The sequence below is a fragment of the Neolamprologus multifasciatus genome, chromosome 22, assembly GCF_963576455.1.
Source record: "Neolamprologus multifasciatus chromosome 22, fNeoMul1.2, whole genome shotgun sequence".
Classification (NCBI taxonomy): Eukaryota; Metazoa; Chordata; class Actinopteri; order Cichliformes; family Cichlidae; genus Neolamprologus; species Neolamprologus multifasciatus.
Window position 1 is genome coordinate 2,585,705 of NC_140459.1, and position 16,672 is coordinate 2,602,376.

General features: G+C 41.1%; 1 protein-coding gene across 1 annotated transcript; it reads right to left on the reverse strand.

Moving 5' to 3' along the window:
* Positions 1-244: 244 nt before the first annotated feature.
* Positions 245-5,215, reverse strand: LOC146492563 (DEP domain-containing mTOR-interacting protein-like). The gene is made up of 5 exons (XM_085149112.1): positions 4,964-5,215; positions 1,633-1,797; positions 1,383-1,453; positions 977-1,081; positions 245-768 (listed from the first exon to the last, which is right to left on the reverse strand). Exons 1-5 carry the CDS (start codon positions 4,980-4,982, stop codon positions 640-642), a joined length of 489 nt encoding a protein of 162 aa, XP_085005238.1. The 5' UTR covers positions 4,983-5,215; the 3' UTR covers positions 245-639.
* Between the last annotated feature and the right edge of the window lie 11,457 nt (positions 5,216-16,672).

The following is a 16,672-nucleotide window of genomic DNA, read 5'->3' on the forward strand; positions in this document are numbered from 1 at the left end:
AGGAGTCACTGAAGTCGACGGCGTGCAGACGTGTCTCAAAACGCCTGAAAATAAACGCGTTCAGCCAACGTTTCCTCCTTTCCACTGTTATTCTTACTGCATTTAGTTGATATCATATAAGAGCTGCTACAGTACAAAGCACATTGTTGCTGGTAACTTGTGATGATGTCGGAGCAGCGCAGCTATTCCACGCTGCCATGTGCGCCGCCTCCTCACGCTGCGTTCAGCAGCTTTGCATCATTAATATTTCCAGTAGTTTAAAGTATCAGGACTATTCCCTGCAGCATGTTTGCTACACGGGAGAAAATATCCCGTCCACAGTGCATGTATGAACAAATATATCATGGCTGAACAGGTTTCAATAGAAAGATTTCACCACTTCATCCGATCGCACGTCGCTGATAAACTCTCTGGATCGCAGCCTGACTCATCCTGATGAAGCTACTCAGATTTTGCAAAATCATCTTTCAAATATATAAAAGTGTTTCTTCTGAAAACAAACGCACCCATCATCAGCTCAGCAACAGAAACAGAAGACTTCCCGTGTAACTCCTAACAAACGCTTCTCCTCTTTCATTGTTGCGTCTTTGCAGCAGGAAAAACTCGAGCAGGGCGCACGTACGTCACGTAACTCTAATCTCAGTTTTCAGCCTCTTCCATCACTTCCATCACCACGGTTCTGGGTCCCGTTAGGATCAGGTAGCTGACTATCCGGTAGTCCAGATCAAGGACGTTGAGGCCGTTGACTGAAACCACAAACTGGCGAACCTGCAGATCAGGACACGAGACAGGAAGTAAGAACTTTTTCAAGTGTTCTGAAATCAACATCAGTCCCTTAACAGAGTGTTGTGGTACAAACAACAGCACAGTCCTGGTTCAGCTTCAGTTGGTATCTCTTCAGCACAATATCAGGATATTTGGTGCATGAATTCACAGCAGTAGCTTCCTCCAGTAGCCACCTGCCTGTCACGCTTACCTTCATCCCTGCGAGAGCAGCTGGACCCTGAGGCTCCACGGCCTGGATGTGGCACGGCCTGTTTCCTCTGACCACAAAGCCCCAGCCCACCGCATCACCGACAATCTGCAGACACGCAGACGACAGTCACACATTTATCTGCAGAGTGTGCTGTGCAAAAGTCTCTCACACAGAAAGTGAGAAAAAGACGTCGTCGTTCTCATCGAGTGTTTTATTCACGAAGCCTGTGAAGCGTTTGTCTTTCCTGACACCTGTTACACTCCAGCACCAACATCATCATCTCTGAAACACGTTCATATTAAAATAATAGAACAGCAGTTTTAAAGAAAGAAGGTGTCCCATTCGCTCATCAGGTTTTCCCCTCAGCTTCATAGAAACCTCTCTGAAGTGTGTAAAATGAATTTACCGTGAAGGTTTTCCTGATGTAGGGTCCTCCTGGTTCTTGTAGCTCCTCTGTGCTCACTGGTCTCTTGAGGACTGAGACAAAAGTAAAAGACATTTTAGATTTAATGCAAGTCGTAACTTTCCATGTTGGATTTGGCAGATTTTTGAGACTAAAAGCAGTTTGGTTTCCATATTTGGAAAAGCAAAGACGACGCTAACGGTGTAGAGGTCTAAAGCTGCTCCTTAATTCAGTTGTTGAGCATTTTTATTACCAGATTTGGGGTTGGAGAGCACCAGGGAGGAGGAGGAGGAGGTGCTGGGGAGACCGACTCGTCCTCGGGTGTATATGTGTCCATCACTGCAGCTTCTCATCCGGGCTTCTCCCCGACCTCCACCACATCCACCTGTGACAGCTTTCACATCCTTGGATGCTGTGACTGTTGGAGACAGAGAAGTTTCTGTAACCTTAATACTGTTGATGATATTTTACATTTCAGCCAAAACATTTGAGTTATTTACCAAATGAATATTGACATGAACATCTTGAGCCTCTCTGCACTGGCTGCCTGTGTCTTTTAGAGTTCATTTTAAACTTCTTATGTTTGTTTTTAAATGCCTCCACAGTCTTGCCCCGCCTTACCTCTCTGAGCTTCTTCATCCCCACACACCCTGTCGGTCTCTCAGGTCAGCTGACCAGCTGCTCCTGGAGGAAGCTCAGAGGGGGCGGGGCCTTCTTTATTGTGGCTCCAAAATTATGGAATAATTTGCCCGTGCACGTTAGAGAGGCCCCTTCACTGTCCACTTTTAAATCACGTCTTAAAACCCACTTTTATTCCTTGGCTTTTAACCTCAGTGAGACTTAGTTTGTCTTTTAATTGAAGTAGTTATTTAATGATTTCACTCTTCTTTTATTTGGTTTTTATTTATATCTCATGTAATTTTATTTTACAGTTCAAATGTGCAGCACTTTGTGTCAGCTGTGGTTGTTTTAAAGTGCTTTATAAATAAAGTTGATGATGATGATGATGAGTTCCTGCTCTGATGGACTAGAGCAGCTCTGCATGATTAATTTTTTACTTGTCTTTGGTTGAATCTCAAAGTTTGCTCCCTGAAACAAATAATTTTAGTTCTTTGCTCTCTGAGCCGATTTAGGCCAGCGCTGCTCGGATCATCTGCAGGTCACCAGAGATGGGCAGTACTGTAATCCGATTACTTTTTTCAAGTAACGAGTAAAGTAAGGGATTACTATTGCAAAAACGGTAATTAGATTACCGTTACTTTCCCGTAGGAACGATGCGTTACTGCGTTACTAAAACCGTGATTTTTTTGCGAGAATGTCTCATGACAGTGACGTAAGCGAGTGCGACGTTCGTGACAACAGCTGTGTGCAGATCAACAATGGATCATATATCGAGTGCAGAGAGAGTATGAGCTGCAGCATTTAAAGCGTGGAAGTACTGACCTTACTTTGAGTTTGATTCCATAAAAAGTGACAAAAACATTAGTGTCCGTTGTGCGTGGGAAGAAAACTTCTTTTTACAGCGAAAAAAAACCCCTAAACTTCCGAGCAAGCACCGAGTAGCTACGACGTAATGGGAAACTCACAGAGAAACTCGCGGATTCTTCCACTGACCGCTGCACACCTGCACCAGGGTAACCCTCCGCCTACCCCACTCCTGCTTTACAGGTGAAAATAGAGCAACAGGACCGCTAGTCTTTGACTTTATTTATTTTCTGCTGTGTTTTACTTGCATCTATTTGAAAGACTGAGTGTAAACACACAAAAATATTTTATTTTATGTGCTGGAATGTGCAGAAAATAGGTTTAAATATTGAACAAATTTCTTCCAGTCAGAGAATGTTGCAGATAATTAAACTTTTGCTTGATGCATAAAGTTAAAAGATTTAAACTAATAAAACAAGTTTTAAAAAGAGACTTTTCCATTTGATTACATTTTGTATGATGATTATGCAGAAAAAGTAGAATTGGGCTGAAAGATCTATCGCTTTATCACCTATTCAGGTTGTAAATCGTGTTGTTAAAAAGTAACTAAGTAACTAAGTAATTAATTACTTTTGAAAATAAGTAATCAGTAAAGTAACGGGATTACTTTTTGGGGGAAGTAATCAGTAATTAGTTACTGATTACTTTTTTCAAGTAACTTGACCAACACTGCAGGTCACAAACAGGTCTGAACAGCAGCTGATCTTTGTGAGTCAGAGCTGTGTGATATTACACAGAGGCAAGAGTGGGATTATTCACAATAAGTCACCTTTAAATGACTTAAAATATACATATTGTAATAATATGATGTGTATGCATGTATTTCTGCTTCTCCCCTCACAGACAGAAGTGTTGAAGTGATGAGATGGAGACTTGCATGTTTTCAATAATAACGATTAAAGCTGACCCAGTTCTGTGTTTGACTTCCTTTATTTAACTTCCAACAATTCAGTTCAAACATGCTTTGATAAGAAGCCGCGCTTCTTTCAATAGCAGAGATAAGCCGAGCTGACAGAGTTCATGGTGCTGACTGAGTCGTTCCTTCTGCTGTGAGACGAGGCGGCGCGATGACGCTGCTGCTGCACGTTCACGCCAGACCAGGTCTTAGTTTCTGAGTTTAACGGCGATTCATTCGTTTTCTCCTTTTTTAGCACATAAACCTACGTGTGGCTCTGCAGCCATGTTTGCTCTGGTGCAGTTAAACAGAGAAGCAGTTTAACATTAACATTAACATTAAAAACATTTAGTAGATAGAAGAACGTTTCTTGAGGTTGCTATGGGCAAAGAGGTTAAACCACTGACATGTGACGCCCGGGGTCGTAATCATTACACGATTAGCTGAGCGTGAGAAAGTGCAGCACGCTCTGCTCCCTCGCCCTTACAGTCTTTGATGACTCGAGGTGTAAAACTCAAACATAGTTTGATCACATATGTAACAATCTGTGATAAAACTGATTTTGAAACCTCTGGGTCACTTTTTATTATTTATTTATTTCCATAAATGTATCAGGACACAAAACGATGCTACAGGCTGAGTGTTTGTGGCGTCTCCACACGACCACACAGATCCACGGTTAGGTCGTTTTATTAAGAACGGCTGACTCGGCGAAGATTCACCCGGATACGAAAACGAGTCAAACAATAACGTGCGTTTATTTGCTTCATGCCTTTGACTCATCACAGTTCTTCCTCTGCAGGATAATAATTTACTGTCTTCCTCGTTAGTGAAGTAAATGTGAGAAGTCAGTATCCATCAGTACATGTGGTCATAACAAGACGATTATTTTTCACGTGATAAAATGTAAAAGAAACATTGTTTTTAAAGGTTATAATAAGAATTAACCACAGAAGCTGCATCAGTGACACATGCAGGAGCATCTGATGGAAAAGCAGCTCAGGTGGGATAAACTGTTGACTTATTACGAACAGCTCTGAAATAAAAATAAAGAAATAAATAAACTCTAAACTTTGACTTTCTTACAACTTTTTTATCTCTTGTATCTTGTTTGTGACGTTGCTGAGAGTCACGGCTCCTGTAGGGTCTCTGCTCTTTTTTCTCACATGTTCAGAGTTTGGAAACTAAAGCGAGATGTTCTTACCTCCTGTTCGAGGTCCCATCTCTGTTCAAGTCCACGAAAAGCAAAATGCAGAAGATGAATCCAGAAGACGACAAGCTTCAAAGGTGCACCAACAGATGGACAGACCATCGGTCTCTGAGTGTCCGGCTTCAAGTGAGACTCTGCGCAGGCTTGATGACACCTATCAGTTTTCTCAGGTCAGTACTCAGTTACTGGACCTGTGATCTGACGGGAGGGTAGTCAGCTGGTTAGAAATAGACGTGCGTGACCGAGTTAAATATTAAACCCTCAAACAAACAGACGAGCCGTCAGCAGGAGACGAGAGGCGACGTGTAGTGAAACGTAAAAAATGAGAAATAACACTCGTAAATGTAGAAATCTCTCAGTACGTTTGAATTATTAACTGTTACTTATGAGCAATTATTGTGACAAAAAAATCAGGTTTAATGCAAAGAGTGCAGGAGCTCTTTTATATTCCATAGCAAGACGGGATTTCATGAGTATTGCACTAATCTCCACAGACTGTTGCACATAGATGAATCTGCAGTAGAGTTTTAGACTGTAAACCTCGTGCTTTCTGTCTGTACACACAGCGGCATCATGCACACTCTGCATGCATGTTTGCATGTTTACCTGCTGGCAGACTTTGCTTACATGCACTTTGTTTGGAGAGCAGAAAACAAAAGCAAGTGTTCCTGCAGCAGATCAAGATCAAGATCCAGATATCAAACTCACTGTTGCTGAGGATCAATCACCTTTCAGTTTCAGCTTTTGCACCACTGAAAGTCACTGTGTGATAATACAGGTGATTTCTGCATTTACAGTTTTGCACTGTGTAACTTTACAAGATAAAAACACTCAAACATTTTGGCAACTTTACAAGAAAGCAGAGACATGAAGGATTCAGGAAGGTCTTTGCTTGTAAATGGGACTGAGCTTCAGCCTGGTTGCCATGCAGACTGGAGGAGCAGCTGCAGGTGGAGAGGAAGGAGAAACACAAAGATCATTTCTGCTCCGATGGACAGAGCAGTGGAGATTTCCATCGGTCAGCACAGAGCACTTTTTCGTCCATATTTGTCCTTTGAAGTATTTTCTCTGAGCCTCACGTAGTGAAGTTTCTTGACTTCCTTGTTACACATTAATAGTAACACACAAACATTTTCAGGCATAAAAACAAACCAAAACATAAAGTTCTGGTAAAACTAAGGGACAACTCAATAAACACACATGCGAACTCACAGATAGTCACTAAAAGGGAAGGACAACAATATAAAGTTAACCACTGAAAACTCTGGTTTTGAAGTTTCCCCCAACAACACACACAGAGGACTCTGGAGGAACTGCAGAACTTCTACGTTTGCTTCCTTTTCCAGCTCTCGAGGACGCCCCTGATTTTAACCTGGAGGTCCACAGATATGCTTCAACTGGCCGTCAGAGGAACTGCAGCCTTTGCCGCTTCTGTTTCAGCCCCCGAGGTTGTCACTTGCTTTAAACTTGTCAATTGAGTCACACGGAAGGACATGTGGTCGTGATCATTGTTATACAACAACAACATGTGGGAGATAAACCCACATTCCTTTCTAATGTCTCGAGTTTTCAGGTTACTCATCGGTGAGCTGATCATGAGGCTAACAGAGCTCGTTAAACTGAAGGTAAAACGACAAAGATACAGACAGCTGTAGCCTTGACAAACAGATCAATAGAATCAGGAAATATCCAGTTTCACACCGTTAACATTATCTCGGGCTAAACTACATTCAGTCCATTTGATACCCGTTTGAATAAAAAGTGATATGAAGGTGACACAGTGTAAACGTAACAAACCAGAAGACATTTGTGTTTGTTTCTGGAGGAAAACGAATGAATAAATAACTAATCATCAAGTAATGCATAAATAAATAAATAAAGCTTTTTTTTTTAGATGCATCAAAAAGAATCCAGGAGCAAGATTTGCATTTAACTGAATTTATTACAAAACAATAACGGCGAAGCCTGTGCGTCACCTTGGAGATAATATTTAGTCATTTTTCAGGTGGTATCAGGATCAAACGATGATCATTTATTTTGTACTTTTAACTTCTTTACCTGCCCAAAATAACATCTCTGATGGACAGAGTCTCCCACCCCATGCATGTAGATGTTTCTGCAGAGCTGCTTCAGTGACAGACTGCTGCATCCTCGATGCATGAAGGAGCGTTTCTGCAGCTCCTTCCTCCCTGCAGCTGTCAGACTGCACAATCTGAACTGCTCCCAACAAACATAGATGTTTACATCAATGCTGTAACTGCAATAAGTTAATTAATTAACCAGTTCGCACTACAACCTGGTTTGCCTCTTACCTGTAATTATTTTTTATTTAATTTAATAACTGTACAGTTCTCTCTGTTTATAGTAACCATCGTCCTTAATGTAAATATGTAAGAAAAATTGTGTATGTTTCCGTTTCGTGTCCTGTGTCCTGTTTGTTTGTATATTTGTCTTTTTGGCTGCTGTTACAACCAAATTTCCCCTTGTGGGACAATTAAAGGATTATTCTATTCTATTCTATTCTATTCTATTCTATTCTATTCTATTCTATTCTATTTTCTGTCAAATATTCCCTTTAATTAAGATGATTTAATATCCACAGCACTTTTTGTTATGCATTCATTTAATGGTTTTCTAAAAAAGCCCTTCATTGTATTTTTCCACCCTCACCGTCTGCTGGAGAGCAGTCACATGTTCAGTTTACTGTGCCTTCCTTCTTCTGCTGCATGATGGAGTTGTAGTTGCTCCACCTGCAAAGGTGAATTTAATTATTGGAGTTTCTTGGACAGTTTTCTTTGATATGAAGTTGTTGCTGTTGAGAGCAGATGTGACGCTGTGGGGACGGGTGATGAGTTCAGCCCTGCAAAACAAAACAAGCTCTTAACCTTTGACACAGTGACCCAGGATCATGTGGGTCATGAACACGTCTCATGTGTTTCTTTTGTTTACCTGGAAACATTAAAATGACGCGAGGCTCTGTGGTTGTAAAGTATACGACTTTAGAGCAGTTTAGGGCTTATGTGGGCGTGAGCTCATCCATAAAGACTTTTATAGTCAGTTTCCATCTTTTTCACTGGACACCTCTGTGACTCACACGGTGTTTTTAACCAGGAGGAACAGTGAGACGATTGTGTTAGCAGCTCCATTCATTCATTTTCTTCCTTCAGTTCTGCAGTGTGGCCTCAGCTGGAGTCTTTGCTGTCACAGAGAGGTGCAGGGTGCACCCCGGGCAGGACGGCAACCTGCCGCAGGACTAATGGAGTCAGGAGATCATCGCCTTCAGATGTTTCCTGAAAGGCGGCATCCTCGGATTAAAGCCTGGATCTCTGCTGCAGTTTAATAACAGCTCAGAGTTTTTATTAAAGTGTTGAGACGTGTTAAAGGTGTGAGCCTGAGCTGCTGCTGTTCAGTACCTGCGTCAGGTTAACATTTCTCTCCTCAGTGACATTTGAAGGCAAAGGTGCTTTCATCATGAAACAAACCTGCAGCGTTTACGCTTCTTCATCCCATGTGGCTCTTCTTGATTTCATAGAAGTAGAAAATGAAACAAACACAGCATTTCAGTGTGTTTTAGACCGTTTGAAGTTCTCTTTGTTCAGAGTTTAAAGCAGGGGTGTCAATCAATCAATCAATCAATCTTTATTTATAAAGCACTTTTCATACAAAAAGAAAATGTAGCACAAAGTGCTTTACATGGTTAAAAGCAGCCCCCCCCCCCACACACACACGCACACACTTAAAAAGTAAAATTGGGCTGGGCACACATGAGCCAAGTGAGGAAACACTATCACAGGGAGCCGTCTGCACCGGAAGCCGGTCACAGACCGCAGCCTCCAGGCTGGGCACACAGCAGGAGGGAGGCAAAGAGTCCAGGCCTCGTGGCCGGTGTCCTGCAGGTTTTAGGTCTCACCCTGAGTCAGCACACCTGAATCACATGATTAGTTCATTACCAGGACTCTCATTTAGCCATTTAAATCAGCTGAGCTGGATCAAGGACACATCTGCTGTGTCCCATTTCAGGGTCTGCACGCTTGAAGTACGCATTTCAAGTGTGGTTACGTCACCGCAACGCGACGACAGCTGTCCCAATTCGAAGTGTACTCCAAATGCGCCGTCGATGTCCCCAAATATCAAGCGTGGTCCGGTGCACGCTTCGTGGTCCCATATATCCCACAATTCATAGCGCGGCGGTGGGTGTGGATAATTTTGCCGCAAAATACGGCAGAAGGGAGCGGCCGAAAAGTGAACTGTCAAAAGTAAGTACTGAATATGACGTCACTTATTTATATGCAAATGTTTAATAATGAAGAACATTAAAACATTGCTGTTGGTCACATGTCGGCAAAGTTGTGTGACATTAGTGACGTTTGTACTTTCAGCATTAACTTGGTTTTAAAGCATATACATATATATATATATATATATATATATATATATATATTAGAGATGGACCGATCCGATATTACGTATCGGTATCGGTCCGATACTGACCCAAATTACTGGATCGGATATCGGTGAGAAATAAAAAATGTAATCCGATCCATTAAATATCAAAAAAGCACCTCACAAAACTTGCTACGCGGCATAACTCGGCTCATAACCGTAGCACGTAGCAGCAGTGTGCATCACGTGATAGAGCGGCTGTGTGTATTTGTAGCCTTGCTAGCAAACCAGCATTTCATCTATGAGGAAGTTTTCCCAGAGAGAAGTAAAGCAAGTGTGTAAGTTCATCTCTGAATGTCTGTAAAGCGTTCCCACGTTAAGCTTAACAACCGATATATAGAGCGACTGCCTCTCTCTCTCTCTCTCCTGCTGCTACTTCAATCTTGAAACTGCTTAATGATCAGCTGATCGGCTTTTCTGTCGCCAGACCGTCTCTCTTCTTAGTTTTTGGCCCACTTCTCACCAGAAAGAGGAAACCAGCGGCTGAACAACAGCAGCACGTTTAAGCTTGATAAGCTGTTGTTAGAATTTATTTAATATTACTTTCTACACCAGGATCTTTTTCTACGCAGCTGACGGCTGGTAATTGTGCAGGGGCGGATCTAGCAAAGTTTAGCCAGGGGGGCCGATAGGGCATGAACAGGCAAAAGGGGGCACAAAGACATACTTTTCTTTCTTATTCTCATTTAAAATGTCTAGCTTTTAATAAATAATTATCTGACTCTTACACCCAAAGTTTTAATCTTGTGTAAAATATATAGAAGTCCATTACTGTATATAGTAACTGTTAAGTCTAATATACCCTAGTAAGCTATACTACTTTTTCCTTTGGGAAGATACCATCTGTGCAGTCTGCAATTCTGTAGAAGAAAGATGTTGAATCTATTTAATTATTCTTGAAAAATAATTTATTTTTGTGCATTTTCCCCCTGCATCAAATTAAATTTGATTACATCGATTAAGCATCATGAGGTGGAGGGTGGTTCCCTATTTTTTATTTATTTTTTTGCTGGGAGTTTGCAACCCTATTAGTTAGGTTGCTTAAAATTTCTTCTAAGTACTCTTTAAAATACCAGAATAGGGAGGATGGAGCAGGTTTAACTTTATTAGATTGATCAGTGTTGCTGAACTATGACATATTTTGGACGCAGTGTATTTTTTACATACAGGTATAACAGAATAGCTTTAGTGTTGTTATTTATTTAAACTTGAGTATAAACTTATACAAAATGCAGCAAGATATTAAAAAAACGTTTTGTTGATTAAAAAACACACTATATCGGATTCATATCGGTATCGGCAGATATCCAAATTTATGATATCGGTATCGGACATAAAAAAGTGGTATCGTGCCATCTCTAATATGTATATACATTCAGTACAGAAATGAAGCCCTTGAATCATGTTTTACAGTCCTGTGGTCTCAGCCTCAGATACTCAACTAATCAAAGTGATGTCATGACAAAACATTTTTCTCCATTTCTGTCAAACAAAGCTGTATGTAACGTTTCTCGCGGTTAGTATCATGGTTGCTAGGCAACCTGAACAGCGCAATGAAGGGCTAGACCGTCCCATTTCACAAGCCTCTCACTTCCGCACTTCTCATACTTATAGTACGCACCGTACGTAGTACGCGTAGCGCGCGTACTTCAAGCGTGCGGTCTCTTAATTGGGACATAGCCATCTAAACCCTGCAGGACACCGGGGTTCTCTGTATTTTCTGAGAATCTCACTGCATGTGACGTGTGACTGGCAGGCCTACAAACCTATAATGTGAAGTAAACCAGGATGGGCAGGTTACAGTTCTGAGTTTGTTGAGTAAACCTTATTCTGAAAGATCCAAGTGTAAAAACAATCTTCTGTCTCAGTTAAATTAAGTTGCTCCTTTGTCTACATGTTAAAGCAGAGCCCGTTCTGTCAGCCACGTTATTTTCTTTCTTTCTGGAGCTGCTGCAGTTTATTCTCATTTGTTTCTCGTCTTTACTGCTTATAGCATAAATAAATGGTAACTCTAATTAAAGCTAACCAACCTGTTCAAAACTGAACCACAACTCACAAATACAGGAAGTGACTCAAGTTGCAACAAATTCTGAATAAGCAACAGGAAAGGGGGGTTGTGTCTCCCCCTGCATCTCCCTCACACAGAGATGCTGCAGTCTGAGATTCAGATAAGTAAGTCAGACAACTTTAAAACTGGACTGATGCTGGTATATAGGCTGGTAAACCAATGTGATAACAAACAGGAAGAACTGGTGCTTTTATCCAGCAGGTGATTATTTGATACCAACAAGTGTCAAAACTGTGGTTCACTTTTGATCAAACTGGTCTCTGGTGTGGATGGTGAAACCACAACATTTGGAGAAATTGGACAATTTCATGCACATGGACACAAATCAGTAGATAATATAATTTCAATATTCTTCCTGAGAATGTAGAAAATAGCAGCTCATTAACAACCTTTGTGGGAAATGTTTGTCCTAATTTAAAAGCTTATTTCACAATTGGGCTTCATTTAAAATCAATCACCCGAGACCGCGGTTACATTAAGGCGACGTGTCCCGAGAACGAGCAGCGAGAGCCGCTAATGAGGTTCTTTGTCTTGGTGGCTTATTATGTCCGTTTTTAGTTCTTTAATCACAAAGTAATTAAATTCCCAGTCTGGGAAAACATAAAGGTTAAAAAGTAGAATATAAAAAGACTAATCGCTTCTCTTTGTCGCTGCGTATTCAGTAGAAGTGCCCTTGAGCAAAGCACGAGAGGCGAGGTTTGTGAGCGACATGTTTGGAGGTCGTTTAAATAACTGCTGGATGTAAATCCCAGTGATTGAGTGTCGCTGTGCACTTCCTCGTTAATAATCGATCAGTGTCCTCAGCGGTGATCTAACGCTGTCGTGTCTCATTGATTACGCGGATCAATGAGCTCCCAGGATACAGAGCGCCAGAGTCAATACACATGATGTTTTACAGAACTGTTAACGTGTTTCACTATTGAGCCACTGTCTGTTTTAAATATACGGCCCTTTTCTCAGCTGTAAATTCTGACTCTTGGAAGGATCATCCATTAAAATGATGATCATGCACATACAAATATGAAGCTGCAGCTGTAAAGATCTGACTTTGATTCATAGTAATGTGTTGGCAGGGTTTATTTATGTTCATCTTTTCAGGATTAGGAGTAAACTTTACTATGTGTTTCATTTCCTGCTCCTCTGCCTGTTCTCTGCAGGCCTCACCTCCTCTGTAAAAGAAGCACTGCTGCCCTCTGCTGGACACAAGCTTCACTCACACCGTCGCTGCTACATTTTCTTCTTAATTGTTAACAGTTAATAAATAGAGGTGGGAATCACCATACATCCCACGATACGATATTATTGCAATTTTTTAAAATATTTAGCGATATTCAGATTCTGCACATAAAGGTAAACTTTATCAATATTCATTTTCTCTAATATCAAAGTCTCACACTCAGTCTTTCTCTCATTTCAGTTTGATTGTTGACAAACTGAACGGTTTGTGTTACAGTCTAGTCCAACTTAACTGAATCAACCATCTGGTACAATTATAGCTATTCTGAACTATGCAGTTTATGAAAACTATGCAGCCCCTTCAGCAACTGAAGAATTTGAAAGTCAATTAAAACAAAATATAATTTTACATTAAATAAAAAAGTTTTAAACTTAATTAAAATAAAACATGTCTTAAATTAAAATAAGTAAACTGTCACATTTGGACAGTGAAGGAATGTCAGGATTCTTGCTCAGAAAAAGGATCAACATGCTCTGAAGTCAGAGCACAAAAACCTTTTTTGTAACAAAATATCGATTTCTGCTGTCCCTGTATCCATACATTATTAGCAAACAAAATATCACCATGCTACACACTATCGATTTTTTCCCCCACCCCTATTGTCTGCACACTCAGCTGCTAAATAACACCAATCAAGAATTTAAGTCCTGGGTGTTAATTAATCCCTGTTCTCCTCTCCAGCAGAAGTCCCTGACCAGCTCTCATCTCTCACCTTTTGGTGTTTTGATCGTTTCTTTCTTCCTGAAAACTGTTGAAAGCTTCTGAGTTTGATTTTTGACTCGTTCCTGTTTCTAATGACACTGTTGGCTTGTGATCTTGGGCTGAATGATTTAGGACAATAGAAATAAAATGAAATTGAGCCACACAAAAAGCAGTTTATGTATAAAATATCTCCTGTTAGCAGTGTTGGGAAGGTTACTTTTAAAATGTATTCCATTACAGATTACATGCCCCAAAATGTATTCTGTAACGTATTCCGTTACGTTACTCAATGAGAGTAACGTATTCTGAATACTTTGGATTACTTAATATATTATCATGCTGTTTACAACTACATGAATGTATTATTGCTGTGATTTATTACTGTTACTGAAGGTCCGCGGCTCCGAACCGTAGTAAAGGGACCTCTGGCTAATACGGTGGGTTCTGTGTCGGCTCGTAGCTGAAAACTAGCTTTACTTTGTTGTCTGGGTCAACTTTGCTAGCAGAGACAGAGAGAGGCGTTGAAAGGCTGCTCCAACAGAACTTATTGTTTCAGAGGAAAACACGAACACGGTGTACAGTCGAGTCTTAATAGCTTACTTACAGCTGGGCTCATCAGGCTCTCTTCTTGGCTGCAGTGGTTATTATTATATTTACATGCTTCCAGCTCCCGTTTCTGCTCGATGACAGCTCGTACTTTTCCTTTTTCTCCCTCCCTCGCTCACAGACACATAACGGGTATGGCAGTCCATTCTCCCTGCAGCACGGACTACACTGCCCATGATGCTACATTCTTTAGAGCTATACCTGTAGCATTCTGCCTATTAGCTTAGCACAACAACAACAGGCGCTCTCTCACCCAGGAAACACGCAGAGAGAGCGTCACCCTGTAACCATGGCAACCGTAACGCTGCCTGGAACAACAGAACGTAGCTGTCAAACAAAACCCAAACAGTCCTGACCCGCCACAATATGAAACAGGGAAGTACCGCCGTGTAATCCATTTATTTCAACAAAGTAACTGTATTCTAAATACCACCTTTTTAAACGGTAACTGTAACTGAATACAGTTACTCATATTTTGTATTTTAAACACGTAACGGCGGTACATGTATTCCGTTACTCCCCAACACTGCCTGTTACACACGAACACTGGACCGGGCCGTTTGTGTGGGTGTGTGTTTGAGCGTAGTGAGGCAAACATTAACCCTGTCCAAAGTACATCACTGCTCCAGAATTACGATGAGCAAAGAGTTCATGTATTTCAGTGCGATGCTATCTGAACTTCAAGCTGCATTCAGGAGCACATGTGTCTCTAAACACACGTTTAGATGTGTGATGCTAACATTTCCACGTTTTGCTTCAGACATGTGAAGCTGTTCGATGGTGGAAACTGCAACCACGTGTTAATGTGTTACTGCAGCAACTTTATAAAGAAAGATGTTAAGTGTGATTGTTTTATTCTGCTCCTCTTTATTTTCTCTCATATGTTCTATTACAGTAGGCAGCATTTCAAAGAATAAGATAAATACAGGCTCAGCCTTCAGACCATACAGCTGTTTTCTATGTTCGAATCTGCAGAACGTCAGTGAGAGTGGTTGCCCCTTATACATCCACAGCAGGCATACAGCTCTGACAGTGAGCACAGAAGGCCAACAGCCAAATTTCCAGGCCAATCAGAAGTAATGTGGTTTAAAGGGAAGGTGGTATTTAAAGCCAAAAAGTTACATGGATGAACCGCAGGGCAGGACGAAGGCCGAGCAGAGGTAAAAAGGATCATTTTGCAAACATACGTTAGTCCAAGAATAAAAATGTGGGACTGTTAGGACAGCGTTAAGGTTGTCATGAGTGGCTTAAAAACAATGATTGCAGTTTTATGGTGAAACGTTGGGGAGTCTGGCCTGTCGGTTCTCCTCCTGATACTAATGTTTTCTAGAGACTGTTTCCCATATACCTGACATGAATGCTAGATACATGAATTATTACAATTTGCAGTTTTACTGGGTTAAACTAACCAAATAGAAACCCAAAGGCCCTCTTGGCAACTGGCCGGGGTCTTAAGGAAACTTAAAAAAGGAGAAAACACAAGAAGTAACTCAAGAAATACCCACAGACAGATAAACTGACCAACAACTGAGTGAAAACTGACTGAACACAAACGAAAGAAAACATTTCCTTAAACAGTCACACAGGCTGGGAAAGGAGCTCAGACAAAGAAAACCAGAGTGAGTGTCAGAGATGGAGAGGGTAGGGCCTGAACGCAGGACGTCCTGTGTAGAGTTCAGTGCGTTTATTTACAATGAATCAAAGGACAAAGGTGCAAATAATCCTCTCCACGGGGTTTCTTCCTGTGCTTGTTCCCTGCTCCCGTGCTGTGGTGAGTAATCTTATCCTGACGTACAACAGCGCTCCACTGCTTCTACTTGTTTCTGCAACCCTGCAAACAACAACAGGCTGCTGTTAGTTCCTGCAAAGACCTGAGAACCAGGATACGGTTGCAAACTAGCTGACTGGGTTTCTCACAACAATCCAGCTGTTAAACAGATCAGCTGATCAGCGAGAGGTGCGTGTAGTTATCCTTCCTCGGGTGTGGCTGAAACACTCTCCAGGCCTGGTGTCTGAGGGAAACCAGGACACCGCCAACAACAACCGCACATACATGCTAAACAGACACACAGGCAGGCAGTGAGGACTGCCAGCCCGAGAAATATAAACAAGTCCACAGACACATGAACCCTGGGTCCCCATGACAGTAAGTGTATGAGCTTTTAACATGAAGCAGGAAAAACCACCAAATAATGACCCAAACATCATAAAAGTGATCGATGCTGAAGTTTCACACTAAATCTGTCAGATTATATTTGTAGTTTTAAAATATAGATCATAAAAAGAAAAACACTCCATGTTGCTGGCTGACTTTACGTCTTGCCTGACCTGCAGCTATCAGATACCTGCATACTTGAATAATAGGTTCCAATATGTGAGTATTAATAACATGAAATCTAAACTTAGAAAAGTAACTTGTGGAGTTCCGCAAGGATCTGTTTTGGGACCTAAGTTATTTTTACTTTACATAAATGATATTTGTACAGCCAGTGATACTTTAAAATATGTGATGTTTGCTGATGATACAAACTTATTTTGCTCTGGAAAAGACATAAAGAAATTACTGAAAACAGAACTCATGAAGTTAAATAGATGGTTTGTATTTAATAAACTATCACTGAATGAAAGTAAAACAAAATTTATGTTA

Bases quoted from the DNA above. Each gene is read 5' to 3' on its own strand.
- LOC146492563 (XM_085149112.1), bottom strand. The intron at 1,454-1,632 runs GTAATAAAAATG...CTTTTGTCTCAG, and splicing joins GCTCTCCAACCCCAAATCTG to TCCTCAAGAGACCAGTGAGC. The intron at 1,082-1,382 runs GTAAATTCATTT...GCGTGTCTGCAG, and splicing joins ACATCAGGAAAACCTTCACG to ATTGTCGGTGATGCGGTGGG.